Source organism: Uranotaenia lowii, chromosome 1 (genome assembly GCF_029784155.1).
Source record: "Uranotaenia lowii strain MFRU-FL chromosome 1, ASM2978415v1, whole genome shotgun sequence".
Taxonomy (NCBI): Eukaryota; Metazoa; Arthropoda; class Insecta; order Diptera; family Culicidae; genus Uranotaenia; species Uranotaenia lowii.
The window spans coordinates 24,051,325-24,076,270 of record NC_073691.1 but is presented as its reverse complement, the minus strand read 5'-3'; the positions used below and the strand labels follow the sequence as shown (position 1 = coordinate 24,076,270).

The 24,946-nt window shown below is 41.7% G+C and overlaps 2 protein-coding genes and 1 long non-coding RNA gene across 5 annotated transcripts in view; 2 read left to right on the top strand and 1 right to left on the bottom strand.

Annotated features, from left to right (window-relative positions):
• Window positions 1-2,599, top strand: part of LOC129738664 (mitochondrial coenzyme A transporter SLC25A42) — a 35,286-nt gene extending 32,687 nt beyond the window's left edge. For 2 of the 3 annotated variants that reach the window (XM_055729917.1, XM_055729916.1), the window contains exons 3-7: window positions 94-388; window positions 454-639; window positions 777-1,042; window positions 1,111-1,297; window positions 1,365-2,599. In XM_055729917.1, coding sequence (XP_055585892.1) covers window positions 94-388; window positions 454-639; window positions 777-1,042; window positions 1,111-1,297; window positions 1,365-1,503 — 1,073 coding nt within the window. In that variant the 3' untranslated portion in view covers window positions 1,504-2,599. The remainder of the gene's footprint in view (window positions 1-93; window positions 389-453; window positions 640-776; window positions 1,043-1,110; window positions 1,298-1,364) is intronic. The other variant, XM_055729918.1, reaches the window with a different exon arrangement.
• Window positions 2,600-12,845: 10,246 nt separating this feature from the next.
• On the bottom strand, window positions 12,846-13,732 carry LOC129740448 (uncharacterized). Its single transcript, XR_008736242.1, has 3 exons — window positions 13,597-13,732; window positions 13,176-13,418; window positions 12,846-13,103 (listed from the first exon to the last, which is right to left on the bottom strand). It is a non-coding gene; the product is annotated as an uncharacterized LOC129740448 (long non-coding RNA).
• Window positions 13,733-19,308: 5,576 nt separating this feature from the next.
• LOC129754166 (serine/threonine-protein kinase ULK3) lies at window positions 19,309-21,219 on the top strand. The gene is made up of 2 exons (XM_055750062.1): window positions 19,309-19,627; window positions 19,681-21,219. The coding sequence occupies exons 1-2, from the start codon at window positions 19,541-19,543 to the stop codon at window positions 21,076-21,078; spliced, it is 1,485 nt and encodes a 494-aa protein (XP_055606037.1). The 5' UTR covers window positions 19,309-19,540; the 3' UTR covers window positions 21,079-21,219.
• Window positions 21,220-24,946: the final 3,727 nt, after the last annotated feature.

The following is a 24,946-nucleotide window of genomic DNA, read 5'->3' as shown; positions in this document are numbered from 1 at the left end:
CTACACAAGAGGTTGAAACTTGGATTCATCTGATCTCTTTTGCTCAAGGATGATATTAATCATACTTTTCATGCAATTCTTCCTTTTTTCCAGACTCATCACAAGTCACCAGCAATAGCCAGAATGCATCCAAATTTCCATCGATCCCAAGCGGCGGTAGCACAAACATAGCGATAAGTTTCACCAGCAACAACCCTAGCAGTAGTAATAGTAGAAGTAGCAGCAGCAGTGGAAGTAATTCCGATCAATCGTCGTCACCGGTAAAGCCGGTGTTACTGAACAATCGTGATGTTGTAATCACCAGTCTGATAGCGGGCGCTTCTGCTGGAGCCCTGGCCAAAACCACCATCGCTCCGCTAGATCGAACCAAAATCAATTTTCAAATCAAGTAAGTTCTTAGACGATTTTGTTAAAGAGAATTGTTCGTTAACTTTTGTTCTGTTGTTTTTTTAGCAAAGATATTCCCTACTCATTCCGGGCAGCGTTGCTCTTCCTTAAGGACACCTACACCAAGGAGGGGTTTTTCGCGCTCTGGCGGGGGAATTCGGCCACCATGGTACGGATCATTCCCTACTCGGCCATCCAGTTTACGGCGCACGAACAGTGGAAGAAAATCCTGCAGGTCGATCTGCATGACGAGTGAGTATTTTTGTTTCCGTAAATATTGGCCGCCGAAATCTTATCTTTGCCGGGGTGCCGCCTATCTTTATTGACATTGGTCAAACGAAAAAAAAAATATGGCACTGATTGTCGGTTTTATTATCTCGTGTAATTAGCACCAAAGTGCGGCGATTCCTAGCGGGAGCTTTGGCCGGCATAACTTCCCAATCGCTTACCTACCCGCTGGATCTGGCACGGGCACGGATGGCCGTAACGGATAAGTACAGCGGCTACAAGACCCTCCGGGAAGTTTTCGTCAAAATTTGGCAATGCGAGGGTCCCCGGACGCTGTATCGGGGCTACTGGGCCACCATCCTGGGCGTGATCCCGTATGCCGGGACCTCGTTCTTCACCTACGATACTCTCAAACAGGAGTACTACAGTGCGTTGGCCTTTTGAGAATCTTTTTCTTCCCGAAGGGTTGTCTAATTTCATCTTTTTTTTTTGTAGAGCGCACCGGGGACAAGAGTCCCAACACTGTGATATCGCTGGCCTTTGGCGCTACGGCAGGTGTGATTGGCCAATCGTCGAGCTACCCGCTGGATATCGTCCGTCGAAGGATGCAGACGACCGGGGTGACGGCACAATGTGCTGATCGGTATCTGACCATCGGTACGACCCTATCCAAAATCTACAGGTAAGTGTCTCTGAACTGTTATCCAAAATTTTTAGTCAGTTATTAACATCCACATTTCATTTTTTAGGGAGGAAGGATTCATCCGCGGTTTCTACAAGGGTCTAAGCATGAACTGGATCAAAGGCCCGATCGCGGTGGGGATCAGCTTTGCTACCTATGATCACATCAAACACCTTCTGCGGGATCTGATGCAGCTGGAACGGTAGACAAGCTATAGTGAAGTGAGAAAGGAATAGAAAACGCAAATAAGCTAACTCGAAAAAAGGCATATTTGCCTATAGGCTTTAATCGGTAAATTTTCCCCTCCTGAACCTAAAATTTCCTGGTTTTCCGCTCCAATCCCGCATGTAGGTCATAACGATAGGTTTAGTACAAGCTGTTAGAGAGGATCTGTTGAATCTATTGCTGTTGAAAATTGTGGAAGCATTTTGTATGGTAGGGACTGCGCTTGCGAGAATACTGTTTTACCGAAGTATATGTAGATAGGCAGATATAGTGTGTTGAAATAGTCAATTGCCAGTCAATCAAAAACAAAACATTTAATCGATTCCCGTTGATGGTTTTCAGTAAGAAATCAAACAGCACGCATTGTGAGGATATTATTGAAGATTATGTTCTCTTGAAAGAGAGCGTTTTGTTATTTTTTTTTGTTTATTATACTATGTATTGTTTGAACATCATTCAAACGAAATTTTAGAGCTGAGCTTTATGGGTTTTAATAAAAGGAAAATTTGATAACTTAATTTTGTGATCGTCAAAACATAAACTATACGATTAGGAAAGAATTCTACCACCCAATTTTAGTCTGAACTGAATCGAGGACAATAAAACTTTTCATCGAAATTCGTAAGAGAAAAAAAAATGCTGTACATACTCCTTTCATCGGTAGATGGTTAAAAGCAACAAAAAGAGCCCTTCAAAAGTGCCATTTATTCAAGGTAAACACTCAAAAGTCTTTATTTTTCTTCAATTAGTGATACTCCAGTTTAATTTAATCAAGAATTGATTCGATGATGTGTTAAGTTTATTTTTGTATACACCAAATAAGTCGAACTTGAATAATTGTATGTATGTTGGCACCAATATTTCCTGTTCTATTATTGATGTGTGTAATCACTACAAACCTCATTTCCGTGTTAAACTTCATACATGTAACAGAGTGTGGTAGGTAATCCATCCTTATTGGGGCCTTTCAACGAACACCCATTGGGGTTAGTCGAGGATATTCGAATTTATTCTGGCAAACAAATGTTCGATTGTACATTATGAAATAGAATAAACATAAAAAAGTGTTGAAAAAATTTTTACCGATTGTTGATTGATAGAGAAAAGGTCCTATCCCATCCGAAACGTTGATCGCTCAATCACATCAAACGAAGATGGCTTCGTGATAGACGAAATTAACGGAATCCTCTCATGTGCGTAGCTCTGTGTAAGGGAATGGAGGCTTCGGTTAGACTCTTAAGTAGCAGACAAATACGAGTTACTTCTAAATAGAATCGATAACATGGAGGGGTGAACGAAGTGAAGGCCTGGTAATGCAGCAATCATTACAGTGGAGAACTCGATGAGCTCCAAAAGCCTACGCCTAGTTCCACACTAAACCAAAATGGTGCTGATCATCAAACTTATGTCAGTGCAAACAGGTACTAGTGCAGTTGGGCCGTATGACATTGAATGAAAACGCGAATAAAGATACCAAGAGTTTTAAGTCGACGACTCTAAACAGCTGGCTCAAGGCCCTCTCCTCTTTGCCCGTCCGTGTGCCGAATCTAGAGCCGCTTATTCTGGGGACACGCGCCTGTCACAGTACACGTCCGGGGCTTTACGAAACTTCACGGATGATTCCCGGCGAAGACGTCATCCTACACCGACTCGAGTGACTCAGCCGCCGACGACGTGAAGTCACTTTACCCGAGAGTATTCCGCGGAGTAAATACTCTTCCCCCTACGAGTTCGACTGCGAAGAAGCTATAGTCTTATCCCCGTAGCTTCCGTCGTAGGGAGCGCGATCTACTCAGATAATCCGCGACGGTGCAGGTATCCTACACAACGTTAGCGACGTATCTAAGGCTCGGTATATAGGTAGAGTCTTATCTTTGTAAGCTTTACTGCTAGGATCGGACGCACACTACTCGAAAGCCCCCCGGCGAAAGGACATTCTACTCCGACCGTGGTCCGGTCTTCCTCCTTCCTTTGGCTAGCAACTTTGAGGCTGGCAACCCTAGGCTTATCCTGGACTCGCGCCTGTCACAGCACACGTACGGGTCTTTTACGCTTACGACTCAGAAGAATCCCGAAGGTGATGTCATCCTACCCGACTCGAGTGGCTCATCCGACGGCGACGTGAGACTACTCTACCCAAGAGTCTTCCCCCTACGAGTTCGACAGCGGAGAAGGTCATGTCTCATCCCCATCCTCCGTCGCAGAAGGCGCGTTCGACTCGGATACTCCGCGACGGTAACGTTGGAGGTATCCTACACACACACACGCGACGTATCAGACAGCTCGGTCGGCATACGCAGATAGTATAGTCTTATCTTTGTATGCTTTACTGCCAGGTTCGTACGCACACTTCTCAGATGCTCCCCGACGAAGGAGTCACCCTACTCCGGCCGCAGACTGGTGCTGGTTCCTACTCCTCTGCAGGGCAGTCATGATCCGGGTGAAACCATCGCTGACCACGCGCCAAGTATTGGCATCCACACACATCTTCCGCACGATGCTGTCGGCTGTCGTGTCTGGTCCGCAAATGGCAAGCATGTTAGTGCGTACCCCTTCGAACCTTGCACAGTTGAACACTACGTGCTCTGGTGTCTCAACAGTGTCACCGCAGGTTGGGGAGAATGGCGAGGCCACGTGTCTAAACCGATGGTGGTACTGCATGAAGCATCCGTGACCAGCAAAGAACTGTGTCATGCAGAAATCCACCTCTCCATGTCTCCGATCCATCCAAAATCCGACGTTAGGGATCAAGCTATGGGTCCACCGGCCGCGTTCCGAGCTGTCCCACTGGTGCTGCCAGCTGGACATCGAGGCCTCTCTGGCATGTTTTCGCACATCGGGCATGTGCCTTGCTCGTAGCAGAAGATATCTTCCTCTAGCCAGACCGAGATGGGCATGACCCCAGCCACAACATCAGCAGTTACCAAGGACACCGTCCGGTATGCGCTGATAACTTGCAGGTTCATCAGCCGCTGCACGGTGCAGAGCTTTTGCAGATTACACTGCCTGCTCAAGGCTGCCGCACCGTACCGCAAAATGGACGAGGTCACACTCGCCTTCTTCTGCTGTAGCGGATCGTCGAGTTGTTCGACATGGCTCGTGAGGGGGCTGCTGTCTCCATTGCCGCTCTTTTACAGGTGTAGTCGACGTGAATCGTGAAGCTCAGCCGGTCATTGCTCATCACCCCCAGGTACTTGATCGCACGCTTGGATTCGATTTCGTACGGTCCAGCTGCAATCGTCCCTGATTGTGCTGAAATCAGGCTGATGATCAGCACCAAATCGGTCTTGTGGTCAGCCAGACACAAACACTGGGAGCGAAGTCAACTTTCCACCTTCTCAATCCCTATGTGGCGAGTAGCTGAACCTCTTCGGTTGATCTGCCCGATGCCAGGAGAACCACGTCGTCGGCAAATCCCACAAGTCTCACTCCCATGGGTAGACGCAGTCTCAGCAGTTCGTCGTAAACGATGTTCCACAATACCGGGTCAAGAATCGATCCTAGGGAACCTCTGCCAAGACACTCACTGTTTCCAGTCCCTTACTGTAGTTATCGATTACGGAAGTAACACTCCACCATGTACAGATATATGCCGGAATCCGGATCGACGACGCAATCGCTGCCCAACTGACGCTGTTGAAGGCGTTCTTCACGTCAAGGGTGACCACTGCGCAGAACCGGTCTCCTCTCCTCTTTTTCAGTCTGGCTTCGTCTGCCCCTTCGCTGACACGTCGAATGGCATCCACCGTACTGCGGCCTTTTATCGGATAGGCCGTTCGCACCTTCGGTGTAGAGAGCTGTATCCTGCTCTGGACCACCTTCTCTAGCACCTTTCCAGCAGTATCCAGGAGACATATCGGAGATAAGCTGATGGGTCACTTGGTGGCTCACCCGGTTATGGCAGGAGCACCAATCGCTGCCGCTTCTACACAGCCCTGTTTCCTCCACCGCAGTGGAGACATTTTGCATCTTTGGTGCAACTAGCCGCCTGATGGCCGGCTTCACCGCACCGCCAACACAGACCACTCCTATCGGTGCCTTTGCAGGCAAACGATTTGTGCACATACTTGACACAACGGAAACAACTTTCCAGTTACTGGGGGTTGGCTATCTGGCAGATAAACCACCCCACCTTTAGCCGCCCTCACATGAGTGCTGCGTTTGGTGCCGCAACCGAAAGTTTGGGAGGCTTTCCCGCATCCTGACCGAAATCTGGGCCGTTTCGATCTTGCACAGATCCTTCAGCGCTCCCTTGACCTCAACATCCGTAATCCGGATGGTAACCGTGGTGCTCAGGGCACGGGTTTCCGCCGCCTCGCCAACTATTTTCTGCGTAAGCGCGCTATACTCTGTACCAACGGTAAAAGATCTGTCAATTCTGTCGAAATCTTGTGCGTGTAGTAGTTTAGAGCTCCAAGAAAGTGCTTTGGTTTGCTTTTAGTGATCCTCCTGCTTCAACCACTACGTCAACCCACACTCAACTCAACCATCTACCAGAGAGGACCGCTACTAGTAGGACCTCAAAGTTGGCGTACCTCAAGCACTAGGCCAACCCACACCCTAACGACGAGAGAAGTTCGGAACTTCACAAACAGATGGCTGCTACCATTAGGGCCTGAAAGATGGCGTATTGTGGAACATGATGGGGCGAAATAGGGATTACGTCACGGGTTACCATACGCGGCTGAGAAGTCAATATCCGCATTGAGACAGCTCATTCTGGTTCGCCATTGCTAAAGTCAACACATCGACTTTTGGTGAAGACGCTAAATTCAAGTGGTCTGAAGGAAAGTCCAGAACCGTGGTTTAGACTCCGTGAGTCCGTGTCCGTGAGTTTGTCAAAACCGAGACATCCAGGACCCCGAAGTTTTTGCTTCAAACTTTATGAAGCTTGCCAACCCGTTAGGCCCACATCTGAAGCGCATAAATCCCAAGGTCAACTGTAGAAATTGCTCCGAAGGCGGAACCAGTGGATCCTCTAGGCACCCATCCCACGCGGCCTGCCTACGGCACTGAGTCGACGCTGGAAGTTTAGCTCGTCAAGCCGCCACCTTGAGGACTGTTACATCGTGGCAGCAAGCAGCTAGTTCGTCAACACCGAAATATCGTTCCGAGGACGAAAGGGAGAGTGGATAATTCCGCAGCCTACCACCCCGTACCATCGCATCGCTTTAAGGTAGGAATTTCGATAAGGTTGAGAATCGCAAATTGTGGGTAGTGGGACACAAAACTTACCAGTGTGTTCGTAGATAAATAAAGTGGGACATTACGACGGGTAAAGTTAAAGTGTTTTCTTGAGCATTTTTCGCGTTAGCTTTAGCCGACCTTGAGGTGTTCTTCGGGGGGTTTCTGCATAGTTGTCAGCTAGCCGAACTGTTTGTTACAACTCCGCGCTTTTCAACAGTTGAGCCACGTCGGAGTTCGAGAATCATCTCGCTGGAGCGTGTTCTGAGGATTCTCCTGACATCCCCTTCTAGGACTACCAGCCTATCGCTTGTCCCCATCTGACGAAGGACGTTGGCGTAGGTACCTTCCGGTGCCTTTACCACCAACGCCTCCCCCTTGTCCCTGACCCGGTTGGGTTTAGACTTTGGTTTGGCTTTGAACTTCGTGCTCTTTTTCTTTTTGCGCTCAACCGTCTGCCATCCAGTTGGCGCTTCGGAAACTTGGCCTCCCTCTTCTTCCTCTTTTCCGTCCGGATCCTGCCGGACCTAAGGATCCTGGGCTCGTTTCTTCAGGGCCCCGGGTCTCGTCTCCCCTGGGGACCCTCTTTTTCGATTGCCATTTCCGGCAAACTTCTTTCCGCCATCCGTCTGCACGCAAGAAAGGTAACCACGTCCTCACGTGCCTTCTTCCGGTACTCCGGTGCGGTGAGCAAGCTCACCACCGCTCGGTTCGCCTTGACGAACATCGCCATCACGTTTGCGAGTTTCTCCCGGACCTCTTTGTAGATGTTAGACTTCTTTCTAACACAATCCACAAGGTCCTGCCTGCTCGCCATAGCCACCGCTAGTTCAGCAGAAGCCTCAGGGTCCTGAAGCTCCGAGGAGCTTAGGAGTTTCTCGACTGCCTGCTGGACTTGAGCGAAGGGGTCTTCACTCGGTCCTTCCGCGTTGTTTTTGATTGTTTATTAAGATTCATTGTTGATCCCACGGGTAGCGAGATAAGTATACGGTCCACTGCGCCAGTAACCTGCTTAGCGCAGCAAGGACTGGGATACTGGGGGGTGTGACCTGGTGTTCCACAGGCTACCGTTAGAGACTGACGTAATTTAACGAACCGCCAGCCTTCCAGGCTCATCGGCACGGTTCAGCATCACAGCAATGAAATCGGTTTCCGATAGAGATTCCATGGTCATAGTCCTAGTTCGTTAGGAAGGGTCTTCAAAAGGGGGGTGGGGGGAGTTCTCTTGGTCATACATCTGCGCAGTAATGCAGACACGTTTCCACTCCACCACGGGAAGGTTGATCTACTTTGCAGAGCATATTAGTTTTGTAGTAAGAAGAAAATGTATATGGCTGTTCCCAAAAGCTCCCTTAGAGCATCCGCAGCAATCGCGAGCAAAGTGAAAATGCTCACGAGTTTAATCACTTTTATACCGCACCGGGGGTTAGTATATGGGTTAGCAAAATAGGGCCGTTGCCGTCGGGACCGATGAAATCACCAAATTTGCTCACAAGAAAGGGGCGAGAGCAAACATGCACTGAAAAAATTCTTCCGTTTTTAAGGCTGAGTTTAACAAACGACGTTCAGCGTGTAGAGTTTGTTGACATTATTTGAGATTATTTGCAGTGAAATTTGCGAGTTGAATTAGACTGCAGAAGAAGAGCAATTATTATAACCTGGTGCTGGTGATAAACGGCTCCTTCAGTGACGGATTTGTTCGGTGCCGAATATTCAGTTAGTGGTCATGATTGCAGATTTCCCCAGAGTCCCACCCAACCGCAGCAGCAGCAGAAGCTGTTGGAACATGTCGCGAAGGCTGTGGTCTCCAGTCAGCCAGAGGCGACGACGGCTGGAATGCTATTCATCGAGTGAAACTCCCTAAGAACTTGAAACACTAACGAGTCATGGAGGGCAAAGCTGTTGAGGTAATTATTTAGATTTTTAATACTAAACCAAAAAAAACATGAAAGGCTTCAGCCTAATTAGCGATGCTTTAGTAAACGCATTAGTCTCAAACTACCTACTAAGATTTTTTTATTTTACAAAATATGCAGGTTGATTTGCTGCCCGGACCCAGACAGCATGAACAGCGCGATTCACCAAGACGGCCACTGTCTTCGGCATCACACGTCAAATGCAGCGGGTTAGTGAAATGATCCAGCATTTTCCCAGAAAATCCCTCGGACGATCAGACCTCCAAAGCGAAAGTGCAATCTTCTGGCGTAGAAACAAAAACGGCGAGCATTAATTCGTGTATACCGTATAGCATTTCTTCGCAACCGCATGTTGCGAAACTGGCGGCTACAGAAAACGGAGGCAACAATTGATAGTCTCATTACGAACCAGCTGGACAGTGTGTTTTCCGGCACAACCTATCGTCGTAATTAGGGGTGACGCTGGAAAAGATTATTAGAAGGTCTAAATCGCTGTCAAGGTTGAATTTCTTTATTTTTAAGAGTCGTTTAACAATTTAAAAAAAATAAAGTTACTTATAAATCTTGTGCAATTTTTTCTCTTCTTTCAAAAATAGGAACCTGCTTGAACTAAATTAAACAGTAAAAATGTTTAAAATTTATTAAAATTTCTAAGTTTTCAAGAGTGTTTTATGAATTAAACTATTTTTATGTGGATATAAAATTAAACAAACCAAACATTCGCGGTTCCGGAAATTTAATATAAGATGGAAAAACATTAGTGATCATTATTGTTAAAAAGATGAAAATTCAATTGAAAATGATGAATTGCATCAAAACTGGTAACTCCAACGACCATAAATTTCATTGTTCCATTGGGGCAATGACGCAGCACGGTCCTCAATCTCGCTGCACCAGGGTGGACGGTTCCGACTCATTGGAGCTGGAACCTTGGACCAGCGGCAGAAGACCTCCTGCTTGATGGTGGAACTCCGCAACAGCTGGCATATTTCGCGCAGGTTCCGCTGACTGTCAGATGATTCCGGCTGCTGCTGCCCGGAAGTTCCTGCTGCTCCCGCCACTGGGTCCGGTTGCTGGTCGCTCGAAGCTGCTTGGATATGCTGCTGATAGCAGCTAACTTGAACCACACACTACCAAAAAAATCTGTAAAATTACATCACATATGATGTAAATAAAAAGAAGCATCATATATGACGGAATATTCAGTGCTATAGTTGGAAATTACACGCCAGTATATTTGGAACGTGTAAAATAAAAAATGATGTAAAATTTAGCAACGTGTAAAATAAAAATGATGTAAATTATAAAATCACTGAATGTTGGAAGAAAAACTTTCCAATTGGAATTTGTTTTGTTTTATTTATTGTTAATATGATTCAACACTGGAATTTTCACGTCTCTTAATGAAAATAAAACTCATCTATAATTAATATGATTCATTTTATTAAGCGGCAAAATTTTTTTTTAACACACATGCATTATATTTTATTTCTTTTATTTTTTCCGCGAAGTACCGGAGCCAATGTTGAACACCGTGGATCCGCTTCCAGAACCGCATCCCTGCTTTTCGGATATCTCCGGGAACCATCAACACCGATTAACTTACTCGCGCGCGGGGAAAATACTTTGGCGCACGACTTAACAGTTTTTGTCACATTTGTCTGGTCTTGTTCTTCACAGTTTATAATTTTACATGACATTATCACGTTCAGTGTATTGTAATATTTCATGTCGTGTAATTTTGAGAAATTTCCAATTCAGTGTTGTTGAGAATTTCGTGTAACCAAAAAAAAATTGTAAAATTACCTCACATATGATGTAACGAAAAAGAAGCATCACATATGATGGAATTTTCAGTGCGATTTGAATATTACACGTCTGCAATCTCAACAGACGTGTAAAATTTGAAAGACATGTAAAATATTAAGACGTGTAATATTTAATTCGCACTGAAAATTCCGTCGTATGTGATGCTTCTTTTTATTTACATCATATGTGATGTAAATTTGCATCAAATAATCGCGTTCCGTGTCAAGTAATATTTGTGTCATTAGAATTCAGTGCTGTTAAGGATTCAACAGTTTTTATTTTGTAAATTTACATCAATAAATCGCGTTCCATGTCATGTAATAATAAAGGTTTTCAATTTCAGTGTCGTTAAGGATTCAGATTTTTTTTCTGTGCATGGTGCGCACCGTCAATAACAAACTCACGACTCAGATAATTTACTCAGTCCGAATTAATTTTATCAAGATTTTTTGCAACTCTTATTTTTCAGTGCAATGTGAAATGTAAACTTTAATGCTACCGCCCGGTGCGCGAAAGAGTGTGTATACCAAAACCGGTCCGCTGAAATGAGCAAAATCGGGCCTCGTATACTCACTTATTGGTGCGTTTGCTCTTAGAGTTGTTTTTGACATTTCTTACGCACACTTGCTGAGCGTGTACAGATGAGACGGGACAATTAACCTCCAAAACTCTCGGTACAAAAAACGGACAGATGGTCGACAAACATGGTCGTTTTTGAGGTTGATTGTCCCAAAACTAAAAAGTGTTGGTGAAACAACCAGCATAATATCACCAACACTATCAGCGGCAAATAGCTGTATAGCTGCTCTAAACTCCACTGTGACATGTAGTGGTATGAATAAGGTTTAGCAATTGCTTCGGTAGCTTTTACTTAGCTCGAAATCAGTCAAAGCAAAAGTCCAAAGCATTTGCTTAGTTTGGTATGAATAAACATTTGCTTAGCGGATGTGTACTAAAGTCTTAGAACATAGCTTTTGCTTCGAAAAATAGAGCTATCCAACCAGCAGAATCTGAAGTTTTCTAAAGTAAAATGAAAGAAGACGATCAGAAAATTGAAAAGTACGGCTAAAGTAGCCTTGAAGTCAACGAATCGGGTGGTGGGTGTAAGAACGACCGGATTTTTTTGGTAAATTTGTGCTCGTATGTTGATGTTTAAAGAAAAATGAATACATATTCAAATATTGTCAAACAAAAAATGGCCTAACTTTAACATTTATCATAAGTTCTCCCCCACCCCCACCCCATAGTATAAAAAATAGGCAATAGGCGCGCATTTTAATTTAGATATTTTTTCTTAAATCTTAGAATTATATAAAAATGAGAGATCTGTATAATGTTTTAAATTATTACAATAATTTATTTCTTACTTTGAACCAATTGGGACTTCATCCACTATAGCCGGATTTTTTTTTTAATTTGAAATATATATTTACTAATTGATTTGCTTAATTTCATCTTAGGCGAATGATTTTATACAACGACAAGAATATGAAAAAAGTTGGGTTATCACTTCGACTTTTCTTTATCCATGTTGAAAATGCCTTTTTGAATTGTTTTGAAGTGAAATATTGCTTATTTGATAAATTCATAACGTTATTAAAGAATTTTTTATTGGAAAAGTCTGCTACCGAGCATGCTTAGAAAATAGAGCAATTGCTTGGAGATTTGCCGAGCAATTGCTTTAGATTCGAGCTTTATTCATACCAAACTAGCTTGTTCTAAAAGTAAAAGCTCCTGACTGAGAAAACAGCTGTCAAAAAAACTTTATTCATAACAACCGAAGCAATTGCTTTAAGCGGCTGCTCGACTGCTCGATTTAGTTTAGCAAAAGCAATTACTAGGTTTTTTTCATACCACCCATGGTGTCGCTACTGTTTGCTTAATAATCCCCATCCAGAAGGAAAGCTTCGCAGCAGAAATTCGAGTTTGTCCGTGATAATCTTGACTATGCATTAATACCTTTTCAAAGGTGAATCCGGGATATTAGTTTAAAATTAAACATATTGTGATCAGTTCTATCTCAGCGTGTAGTTGCGTGGGCATGACCAGGGCTTTTAAATCAGTTTAAATCTAATAAACCTCACGCTGAGCCAGACTAAACCATTAATGCTTGAAAAATAACCATAATCAAAGTTTTCCTGGGTTAACTCATTTAATGACTTTACTGCGAATACTCATTAAATGAGATTTGAAGGAGAACTTGCATTATGGTTATTTTTTAACCGTATTCCAAAAGGAAGATAATCGGGATAATGGTTGAAAAATAACCGTTTTCATCGAAAAATAAGGTAATGAGGATCTTAAAGAAGATGAATTGAAACTTTTTGAATTAAATTTTAATTTTATTGCAAAATTTACTTAAATTAATTTCATATGCAAAATTTGAAGTATGCAAAACACTAAATATTTTCATTATTCATCACAGTAGAAGATAAAGCTTAGTCGATACGGTTTCCTTTCAGTTCCAGTTCAATCATTAGGATCAGGGGCGAAGATCAAATTCTCATTGTTCGCCATATTATTCTGAACAGCATCGAGCCCAAACCGGGTGTCATAATCCACTCTCTCGAAAAAAAATCGGAACATCTCTTTTGCGTCAATCGTGTCAGGAAGATCCAGGATCAATCAAACCATATTTTAATTTAAGCTTTGTTAATATGGATTTCCGTTTCCTGGAATAAACACGGGATTATAATTTTGCGACAAAAAGGATACTTCAAACTAACTGATGAATTCATACGCACCATTGACACCCATTGCTTCCTTTTTTATCCAGAAAATTTTCATGGGAACCCATCCCAAAAATACAATCGCAATGGAATGCTGGTCGAGCCTCCAAGTTTTTTATTTTTGTCACCCTCTCCACTGCCGACGGTAGGACCAACTCCCGTCCATCTTCATCACCTCCATTTTCACACCTTTCTTCTGGGCTGGTAATCAAACATCTCCAAGTTCCAGTCGCATTTCGGTGAGCTTCGTCGAGATTCCTGCAAATAAACATTTTCCCACTGATGAACTAGCCGGCATCTGATTTTGTTTGGCATCCGTTTTCGATGCTCCTTGCAAGATAATTCTATTTCTTGTCCGGTTTTTAATGAGAACCGAACGTTCGTAAATTAAAGGTTATGTTATCGGACGGAAGTATAATTTTTTACCGGCACTTACATTTGTTCCGCTGAAGCTGCTTCTTGGATCTTCTCCAGTTCCGCGAATATAAAGCTTGCCCGGAAAGAACATTAAAGAAGCAAAAAAACGGAGAATAAATGCGCTGCAAAACTCGCAAACACTTTGAACGCGTTTTCTTCTTCTTCTTCTACTTGAGCTGCTTCACGGGCAGCTCGGGATAAGGGCCAGTGACTTTGACTATATGCCCTGTTTTTGGTTCCGAGTTGATTATAAATCAGTTTTGATTTCGCTAGTGAATTTGGCTACTTCTTCGTAGTGCGTTAGGTTTTTTTCTTTAAATAGTTCCTTCAAATTCGTGTACTTGCCGTTGAAATCGTATAGTAATCTCGTTGAGGCAAAGCGTGGACAGGTGAGAATTATGTGATTCGCTGTTTCAGGTTCCTTGCATAGCTCACAGTCAGCATCATCTTTTATTTTCATTTTGGCTAGCCAATACTTGGAAAAGTCATGACCAGCCATCAAACGGTTCAGAAGTCGAACATCTCTTCCTTTTAGGCTCTTTCCTACGAACCATGGTACTGTGGAAAATTCCGGTTGTATGTAGTAAAAAGTTTTCCCTTTTTCTGTCGAATAATGTTTGTACCAATCTGTTGTGTTTTCAGCTAGCGATTTCTTCAGTGCGTTGAACCCGTCTGATAGAAGGTACGTGTTCTCGATTATCTGCTCCGACTGTAGCCCGTGTTTTGCTAATGCGTCTGCTGTATCGTTTCCGCCAATGGATACGTGACTGGGTATCCATTGGATAGTTATTCCATGATGAGAGCAGCTTCGAAGAATTTTCGCTAATATACTTTCTGCTTCACAGGATTCTTGTGCATTGAGAAGCATCGTGCACGATGCTTGCGAATCGGTGTAGATGACGGGTCTTTCTAGACACTGCTGTTCAACTATTTCCGTTGCTTTGTAGATAGCTATCAGCTCCGCAGATGTGATGCTGGTTTCCTTCTCGAGCCTTAGTGATAAGCGTAATCTCCTTTGTTCTACGAAGACTCCTATGCCGCAAACGTTACCTTCCTTGGAAGCATCCGTGAAAATACGACCACGGCCTCGGTACTTGCCATTCATGGCAAAGAGTGTTAGTTGTTTCAGCCTCATGGGATTCGAATTCTGTTTGGCAACCGTCAGACCTTCCAGATCTGGAAAAATTTCGACTCCTTGCACATTGCCGGGGCGTTCTATCGATTGGATGCGATCGAATAATTCTTTGTTAAGCCAGTATGTTCTTTCCAGGTAAGAGAATTGATGCCATTTACTAACATCCTCTGGTAATTGAATTGTTCTTAGTTGATGAGCAATAAGGTTGTTTCTTGACATGTGTCGACATATTTCTCTAGAAGCAATGTACGTGTGCCTAAAGTCCACTGGGTGCTGCCCACTTAGGGCCACTAGCGTGTTCCTCGGTGTGCTTTTCGTGGCTCCCGTCACCTTTCGTAGGCATTGATTGTTTAGTACTGATAAAATGTTGCGATTGGTTTTGCTGGAATTATTGTACACTGAGCTGCCGTAATCCATTTTGCTCCGGAAGAGTCCCTTATATATTTTGATCATCGATTCAGGGTGGGCACCATGTTTTGCCCCATTTAGAACCTTGACCATATTTAAACGTTCTTGAACCTTTGAACGGACCTCCTTAATGTGTATTCCAAAACTAAGATGACGATCGAAAATTATACCCAGATACTTATGGGATCTTACGGATTCCAACAAAGTACCGTTGAGGGATATGTTGAGCTGTTTATTGCCATGTTGGAAAAAAATAGTTTTTGTTTTTTCTGGGTTGATTGTGAAATTAAGGGTCCTGGCGATTTCGGCAAACTCTGCTAAGTATGATTCCCCGATTTCGTTAAGAGTGTGTAGGTGTTTTGCTCGAAAGAGAATCCCAAAGTCGTCAGCATATTGGACAAGGGTCACGTCTGGATGTACGATCTTGTGCAGGTTAACAGTATAGACGTTAAACAGGGTCGGCGACAGAACATCTCCCTGGGGAAGACCATTGTTGATTGTTCTTGATAACGTCTTTTGTTTCATATGGAAGTTTATTACTCTATTTCTCAAGAAGGACATAATCCATCGAAGAACTTCATGTGGAACCCTTGTTTGTATCAAAATTTCCTCCAATTTATCGACATTTATCGCATTGAAAGCGTTTGATAAATCAACGCATATCATGGCAGTTAAAAGTTTATTTCTCTTATTCTGTTTCAACCAATTGATAACATAAGATACACAGGTGTTTGTTGAAGTGTGCTTACGAAAACCAAAGGAAGTTTCAGGCAAAATTTTGTGAATGTCGAGAAAAATCTGCAGGCGCTCTAATACAGCTGAGTTTGCTATTTTGGTTATAGTAGGCACTAAAGAAATTGGTCGCTTACCTGCAACGGTGCTCTGGTCACGTCCAGGTTTCGGTATAGCAATGACTTTGATCACCTTCAAAGTTTCTTCCAGGGCTCCTTTTCTCCACATGTCGTTGATTAGGAATATTATTTTTTCAGTAACCGCGGGGTTCAGAAAAGCCAGTAACTCGTAGGAGAGGTTGTCTTCGCCTGGAGCGGATGTTTTCTTCTTCGAAGCTAATATTCTGTACCAGGATGTTTTGTCTAGCAAACCTTCAGTTATTAAAGTGTGTGGTTCTTCATTCGGTAACCGATTGTCCTGTCCGAAGTGCGTGTCTAGAAATTCTTCTGCCATTACTTCATCTTCATATAGCAAACTGTTTTCTTTTTTATAAAATCTTTTTCCTGTCAAACGACCCACTTTCAGCCATAGTTCTTTCGAACTCGTAAAAGGATTAACTTCGTTGGAAAAATCTTCAAATTTTTTGCGAATCTCCTCTCTTTTTCTTCTTTGGAAGATGGCTGCTTTCCGTTTGAAATTTAGGAGGTTATCTAATGAGGAAACTTGATTGAATTTTTTCCTAGCAGCTGTTTTATCTTTCCATGCCTCGTCGACTACTTCAGACCACCAGAACTTAGGAGTGTTTTTACATTTCATTCTATTTTCCTTGTGTATCTTTTTCATTTTGGAAGAGAGTTCGGAGAAATTGTCAAAATCGAAATTTTCTAAGGAGGACACTTCTTTACGGATTTGTTTTTTGTTGAAGAAATAAGCTTGCCTGAAATGTGACTTGGTTTTCCATGAAATATCCAAGCACATGTGATGACTTCCTATTCCATAATCAAGCACACTCCAGTGAACCATATCAATCAAATTTGCAGAGCAAAGAGTTACATCGATAGCAGAAGAGCGTTTATTCAGTTGCAGAGGGACATATGTTTTACTACCAGTATTGGTTATCAAAAGATCGCTGTTATTTATTGCTTCCAAAAGTTTTTCTCCTCTTGCGTCGCATATTTCGTCTCCCCAGTTCGTGTGGTGAGCATTAAAATCACCACCGAGTATGATTTTGGAATTGTGCTCTAGGTTGGCAAAAATGGCTTGAACATCTGCCTCGAAATCTCTTATAGTGATCGATGGACTAACATACACCGAACAAAGTATCAAATCTAGCTGAGTAATACGGATACTCACGGTTTGCGTTAGCGAGGAGAGGGATGTGGGTGCCGGTAGTTTTGAATAGCTTAACGTATTTAGAAGCAAAATTCCTGCTCCACCGTAATTGTCATCTCGGGAATGAGGGACAAAGTGATAATTAGGAAAAGAGTATCTGTTCGTATTCTCGTCGTCTTCGTTTGTCCAAGTCTCCGATAGTACGGCTGCAGAGAAACCACCTCCAGACAAAACTCTTTGAATTTCCGCTTTATTTTTTTGATAGCTTTGCACGTTTGCTTGTAGTATTTTGAATTCTGTGTTAGTAGCCATTTCTGATAGTAAAAGCTTGTAAGTGAGATGTAGGAAGCGAAATAGTGAAACGAAAAAGTTTATCTTTTGTTAAGAACAACTGAATTAGCGAGGTTGAAATGTTTTTTGGTACAATCTTGAAATAACATTTTGACCTCTTCTCGAGGTCCCAAAAGACTAATGAATTCTGAATAAAAGGACATCATTCTTTCTTGGTAATTGCGATCCATATTCATTTTTGCTTGTCTTACCGCGTTTTCCCATTTTTCATCTTCCTGAACCTTGCTGGGATTGTTCAGCGCTGTTCCTCGGCTACTACCTGCAACTGGTGCGATGATTTCCTCCCGCTCCTCGAAGGTAGATCTGGTACGGGTGTCCTCCAACCTGGCTCTTTTGACATGTTTGACAGCTTGATTTGGTTGATCCTTGTACATTTTAACTGCTGCATGGATTCCCTGTCGTTCTTCGTTGGTCCTTATCCAAGCCTCTCTCATGGGATCTTTTCGTGTGAGACCGTCTCGCGTTATATTGGCGAAACTCTCCATCGGGGTCGGGAACTCTTCCGCATTCAGTAGTGGGGCGTAAGGATTACGACTGGTTGCAAAAACCTGTTCCTTGGCTCAGTGTACGTCCAGTTCCGCTTTGACATTAGTTTTTTAATGTCTTGTTGCCTCTTTCTTTCGGGACAGTTGTTGTCGAGGGATGAGTGCTGGTTGCTTCGGCAATGTGCGCATTTTTGTTGCTTTTGGCAGTTGGTAAAAAGTTCGTCCTCTTCGTGGCGTTCCGTGCAATTCTCGCATCGTCTAGCTCCTTTGCAGTTGGAGGATTTGTGTCCGAATCTCAGACACTGAGTACACAAAAAAATCGATGGTACGAACGGTCTGATTTTGGCTGAACAACAGAAAAGTTTCACAGACTCCGGTAATTGTTGCGCTCGAAAAGTAATACGCAGACGATTTGTAGGCTCTTTTTCCTTACCTCTGTTCATCCTAACGATACTCACGATGGGGACTTCACACTCTATATCTCCTTTGACTTCTTCCAGATCGATATCCGTTGGAATTCCTGCTAGAACACCTGTTATGCAGACTAGATGACTGGGAATGTATGCTTTATATTCCATTCCTTCTGTTTTGAACTGCTCAACCAGCTTGTTAGCCTTTACATAACTGCTCAGAAAAACGATGATCTTTTTTTGGCTTACATATTTCATATCAATTATGAAATTTCTGTACAAATCCATTTTCTTAAGGGTGTTCCCCAGGGCGAACTTATTTATTTTTCCGATTGTACTTTTGGCAGGTTCAAAATAAACACGGTAAGGAGCGGAGTCGGCAGCCGTATACCAAATTTCTTCGAAACTTTTTCCTGCAGCTGGTTGGTCATGGTTTTCTCCAGGGTTCCTTCCCATTTCCGGCGGATCAGGGGGATCCTGTCCGCCCGCCATCGTTATCGATAACCTCACTTCTTCACTGGCGTCCTTTCGCCTTTCTTTTTTGGTTCACAATCTCCACTCCGATACCAAACAACGAAAAAAAAAAACACTTCGGCACTTTACTGGCACTGATTATATTTGATACTTCCAAAAAAACGTATATCCGGTTCAAATCGATTTCAAAAATTCGAATTATCCACGCGTACGAAAAAAAAGCATCCGATGTGAACGCGTTTTGAAAATGAAAACAAACAAACTTTCTTCCATTTTAATGATTGAATTTTAACCGTTTCCTTTGTTTTGATCAGAACTTCTAAAATGGTTAAAATTCAACAATTGATAACGGTTGAAAAATAACAATTATCGAAGTTGTTTTGGAAAAAGCATAAAACGGTTGAAATAGTCATTAATGGTTTAAAAAAAATGAGCGTGCTGGGCATGACAACAACAACCACAACAACTGCGAAAACAATAATAAAACCACATAAAACCTGATTACGTTTTCAATTTCGTCTCGAAATTTATTCGAAAAGTGCCCCAATTAGTTAAGAATAATGTAAAACGTAAATCAAAAAGATTCCTTAAACGAAACAGTGATGTTAAAGTGATCGTTTTTAATGTGTTCAAAGACCATGCCATAGATTTCTAACATTCCGCAACAAGACTCTTGAGAGCAAAATTGCCTGAAGGATGGCCAAACCGAACATCTCTGAGTACCAGATGCTGGAGAAGATCGGCAGTGGCTCGTACGCTTCCGTTTTCCGGGCGTTGAAAAAGGTTCGTATTTTCATTTTTGAAAACTTTAATTTGAAAGTTGTTTCTCGTTTTAGGCATCCAGGGAAATCGTCGCCATCAAATGTGTTGAGAAGTCCTCCCTTTCGAAAACGGCCGTGGACAACATAGTGACCGAAATCAGTCTACTGAAGAAGTTGAAACATGAACACATTGTAGAGATGCGTGACTTCCTGTGGGATGATCGGTTCATCTACATCGTGATGGAGTACTGCAATGGGGGCAGTCTGCACGCCTATATAAGGCAGAAGCAGAAACTACCGGAAACGGTTTGTCGAGTGTTTCTGAGGCAGTTGGCATTAGCTTTGAGGTATATGCGGGAACGAGAGGTCTGTCACTTCGATTTGAAGCCGCAGAATTTGCTGCTGATGAGGATTAGCGGACATGGAATGGTGCTGAAGGTTGCCGATTTCGGTTTCGCTCAGCATTTGGAATTGGGTCAGGAGAATTGTAACATCAAGGGATCGCCACTGTATATGGCACCAGAAATTCTTCTTAAGCAACGGTACGATGCTCGGGCTGATCTCTGGAGCATTGGGATTATTTTGTACGAGTGCCTTTTTGGACGTGCGCCTTACAGTTCGGCTTCTTTGGGGGAGTTGTTGGAAAAATTTAAGAATAGACAACGGATTGAGATACCTAAGCATGGGATTAATTCCATTTCTATCGAGTGTGAGGATCTTCTCAGTCGTTTGTTGAAACGTGATCCGGATGATCGAATCGCTTTCGATGATTTCTTTTCCCATTCGTTTCTAGATCTGGAACATTCTCCATCAGAAGATAATCTGAGTAAAGCCGTTGCTTTGATAAGCGAGGCTATTGAGTTGGATAAGAAGCTGGACTACGATGGAGCTTACAAGAAATACTGCAAAGGATTGCAATATTTCGTACCGATGATTCAATCCGAAACAGATCCTGCGAAAAAACGCGTTCTGAGGGAAAGAGTTCAGACTTATCTGAATCGAGCAGAGGAAATCAAACATTCATTCCAATCGGACCAATTGGAGGGTGCCGAACAATCCCAACAACCTTCTTGCTCATCCCAAAAGAAAGTAACCGTGACACGAACAGCCTCCCAGATTGAACGAATAAAAAGAGCCTTCGAACCATCCGAGCTTTACAAGAAATTGTATGCCCAAGCTTCCTCGAGTCCGGACCTTAAAAATGCCCTGGAAATCGGCCGTCAAGCGGAGCTTTATGCTCGCGAAAACAAGCTAGACATTGCCTTGGATTCCTACAAGACTGTGTTGGGATTGTTGATGCCATTGCTGCATGCGGAACCGAAAAACTCCGGTCGCCGAGAGCTGTTGCATCGACAGATCCTCTGTTGGATGGAGGAAGCCGAACAGATTAAAACGGTCCGATCGGCACAGATCCTTGAAGAGGTCGAACATGAGACCAGTTCCGGACCCGCTGGAAATTGTTCGATCCAGTAAAATATGCTTTCTATTTTGTTTGTGTGTCTCCAATATCTACATATATGTTTGAACGTGCGTTTATAGCTTTTTAAGAATTACTAGGTTTGTAGCTTTATACTCGATTATATTGTCCTTGACTGCATTGCTGTAATAAATTTTAATCTTAGATCAACCATTTTTCAATCAATTTATTAAAAATCAACTTTGATTGCGTAACCATGTTCGTTTGCTTCCACTCCAAGTTCATTCCTATCAATCTAGAATTTATTTACATACAACCTCAACATACAAATCAACCTTCTATTTAGAAGCTTCCTTCTGGTTAGCTGGGGCAGCTTCCAAAGTGCCGGTCATTTTTCGCCAAATTGCTTTGGCAGCCTAAAACATCAACGAAAATTCTCAATATAAAGAAACAACATAAATATGTATAAACATCAATCTCACCGCCACCGGTGGCAATTCATGAGGGGGTCCCTCAGGTACCAGTGCCTTGTTGTGGCTCAGCTGATACCAGCCCCAGTGGATTCCGGCTAGCGATGGAACCATCACAATCGTAACCATCCAGTTGCGCAGGAACATTCGGAAGCGGGAGACTTCGCCGGCCGGAGGGGGTGTCATTTCTTGTTTTTTTTCTGAATAAGTCTATATGGTGAAAAAAGGGGTTTTTGAACTGAGAAATTGGGACAATTTACAGGAAAACTTACTGCGAATCCGGATCGGTTCTGCGGTGCGGTTTGTTTTTGTTTTTAATATTTACGTTACAGGCGTTACGTTGTTTTCGGCCAGTGACAATTTGCGGCCCAGTGATAAAAATATGAGTAACGTATACACTGAAAAGATGCTGCGAAAGTAAAAGAAAATCATATAGGGCAACCATTATATTTATTCGAGAATTTCAAACAAAGAATAATAAGGGGAAATTGTTTCAAAGGTAAAAATAAATCGAAATGGATAATTTCTTTTTTAATACCCCCTGTAATCTTTGTCTATTTTATTATTTGAATAAAAAATGACCAAATTGCAAAAAATTACAAAATTGACAAAAAAGTCAAAAATAACAAAAATCACTGATGTACAAGTTTGAACAAAAAATCTTCAAAAACTTGTGTAAAATTTCCAGTGCTCTCTTTTAAAGAAGCCGTTAAATAGTGACGAAAAACAGTGCCATCTATTGCTTGATTTGTAACTTTTGAACGGCGCAACAGATGGCCCTTTTTTTAGATAGCTCATTTGCAAGTTAGAATTTTTCGAGAGGCCGAAATGGTGTTTGAACTCATTAATAAATAAATTTAAATACAATTAGATGAATTGCTCTATGTATATCATTAGATGAACTAAGAATAAATTTCAGCTGAGAAAAATTGCATCATTATAATATTGCCACTTTCTTCATACCAGATTTATGTCTATATATTGTCATTGAAGTTGAAATCCGAAGTTTTCGCGCTGGTGATCGGCAACCTTGCCAACTAGCGACGTTGTGAAATATCATTACTGGCAACGCTTTTGTAAAGTAATAACCAGCGTGCCTATACAGCTACGGGTGGTTGCATATTGAGCAACAGTAGGCAAGGAGTACCAAAAGTTTCTCATTGGTGGGGGGTGGAGACGGAGCGCTTTTTGACAGCGAATTGTTCGCCTACCATGCCTATGATTACGATTGCCTGTCACAAGATGGACGATTCCGTGTATTCACGCAGAGTAAACTTGAATTTTGGAACGAATTAAATCTGACTTTGATTCAAAACATTCATTTTTTTGAATCCAGCTCCTGTATTCTTTGAATCAATGAATTATAGTTTTGATTGAAAAGAATAATTTTTGAAAGAAAGAATAAATTTTTTGAATTGAATAACTTTGGACTTTGATTTCAATCAAATTCTTTGATTCAAAAGAAATTTGTTCAATTGCATATTTCTTTAGAAACAAAGTAAATTTTCTTTCAACCGAAGAAAAATGTTTTAAACTGAAAAGAATAATTTTTTGAAACAAAAACTTCAAACTTAAAAGATATTTTGCATTGACTTGCAAGAAGAACAGAAAACCGAAAAATCGAATAAAGTTCGGCCGCCCGTTTTAAAAATCAAACCAGTGAAACGGAGTAAGCTATAAATAAGGAGGATTCAGGATGCAAAATGGTAAGTGTAAGTTAATAAATACTGAATATTTAAGTGAATTCAAGATTTTCTAAAACGCTTGTATAGTTACAGGACCACGGCCGACGGATAGATTTCCAAGTCTCTCGAACATGGAGAAAGCTGCGCAAAGTAACACCTCCCCAAATCCCGCGGTCGTATTTTTTCGGCCCAATCTTCAACGGCAATCACCAGTCGGACCAGCCAGCAGCTGGAGTGGCTTTCGGAAGTTTATTGACCGGCCCACGGAGAATGCGAAACTTTGTCAACGATATCAAGGACCCTACTCGGTTCTAGTGAACCAGTGTTTTATGTGTTTGTGAATAAAAAAGAATTTAAGAACTAAAATTGTATCTTTTTATTATTCAAACTCCTAATAGGAACTTCGAAACAACAGGGTAAAAATCTTCCAATTGGAATAAATGGAAAATGGTTCAATGAATAAATGCTTTTAAATCTATATCTAAATTACCTTTGAGCAAAGATAATAACTTTAAATCAAATGAAACTGGTTTTTGTATCAAAGCATTAATATTTTGAATCTAAGATTTTTCAAAAGAAAAAATCTTTGAAACAGAGGAAAATGCATTTGAACCAAAGGATTTTTTATTCATACCAAAACCAAAGGAAAAAATCCTTTGTTTTTGCGGCACTTTCCTTTGAAATAAAAAATCTTTGGTATAAGAACACACCCGAAGTTGTACACGTCCTGATAATAACTTGTCGCCAGGGCGTTTATATAAGGGCACCTGCAACGGTTCAGGCGTAAATATTGGTTTTAAGTATACCAGTTTTAGCAAAATTTGAAATTTTAGAATCGACTAAAACACCCACTCCCCACCGGTGTAAGAGAAAATTTAAAACGGAATCACTTTCATTGCAGACACTCATTAACTGAGAAGAAAAAACCCATTTTATAATAAAAAATGCATAAGTTTTGAGTTTCACGGTTAATTGTCTTAAAATTAATTCTACGAATATTCTTTTTGACAGAACAATGATTTCAACTATTCTACCAGGATTTCATTAATTTAAAAGCAAAAATAACTACACAACGAGGAAAAAAGGTCAATTGAAATAATACTTCAATTAATTCAGTCAAATTGCTTTGAATCTATGGAATGAGGTTTTGTTAAAATGAAATGAAAAAGCAATATTTTTTTCAAGTTATTGCTGACATTGATAAAGGAAATGAGAAATGTTTATCCCAAAGTCAAAGGAAATTTTCCTTTGATTTGACGACATATTTGTTTGACAAAAACTTGTTTCACTTTGTAAATTTATGTATGGATACAGAAAAATATGCTGATATTGACGAAAACTCCGAGCAATCTATACGAAACTAAAAATCTCTCAATATGTCAAATAAAACAAAAATTATAGAACAAACAATAAACATTTATTTTACCTCATCGAAAAAGTACTAAAATTTTCTTTTCGTTTATTTTTTTTTTTTCAAATTTTAGAACGCTGACTAAATTCACAAATTCGTCGAGCCCAAATGAAAAGCTTTTTATTTAATTATATTAAATCGAGAATAATGTGACATCTATACATTTATGACATTTACACTGGATTCTTTTTTTGAACGATTGTTGTGTTCGTGCAAAAAAAGAAATCGAGTAAAAAAAGTTCGAAACACCCGGGCAAAATTCATCGCTCATTTTGAGTAAAGCGGCCAACTTGGACTGTAAATCGATCATTTCCAACCAGGTAGACCATTCTGAAGTGATTTGAGTGAAACCGGGAAG

Excerpts from the sequence above, each read along its gene's own strand:
- LOC129754166 (XM_055750062.1), top strand. The coding sequence starts at position 19,541 with ATGGCCAAACCGAACATCTCTGAGTACCAGATGCTGGAGAAGATCGGC. Across the intron at positions 19,628-19,680 it reads TTTTCCGGGCGTTGAAAAAG|GCATCCAGGGAAATCGTCGC; the intron begins GTTCGTATTTTC and ends TTCTCGTTTTAG.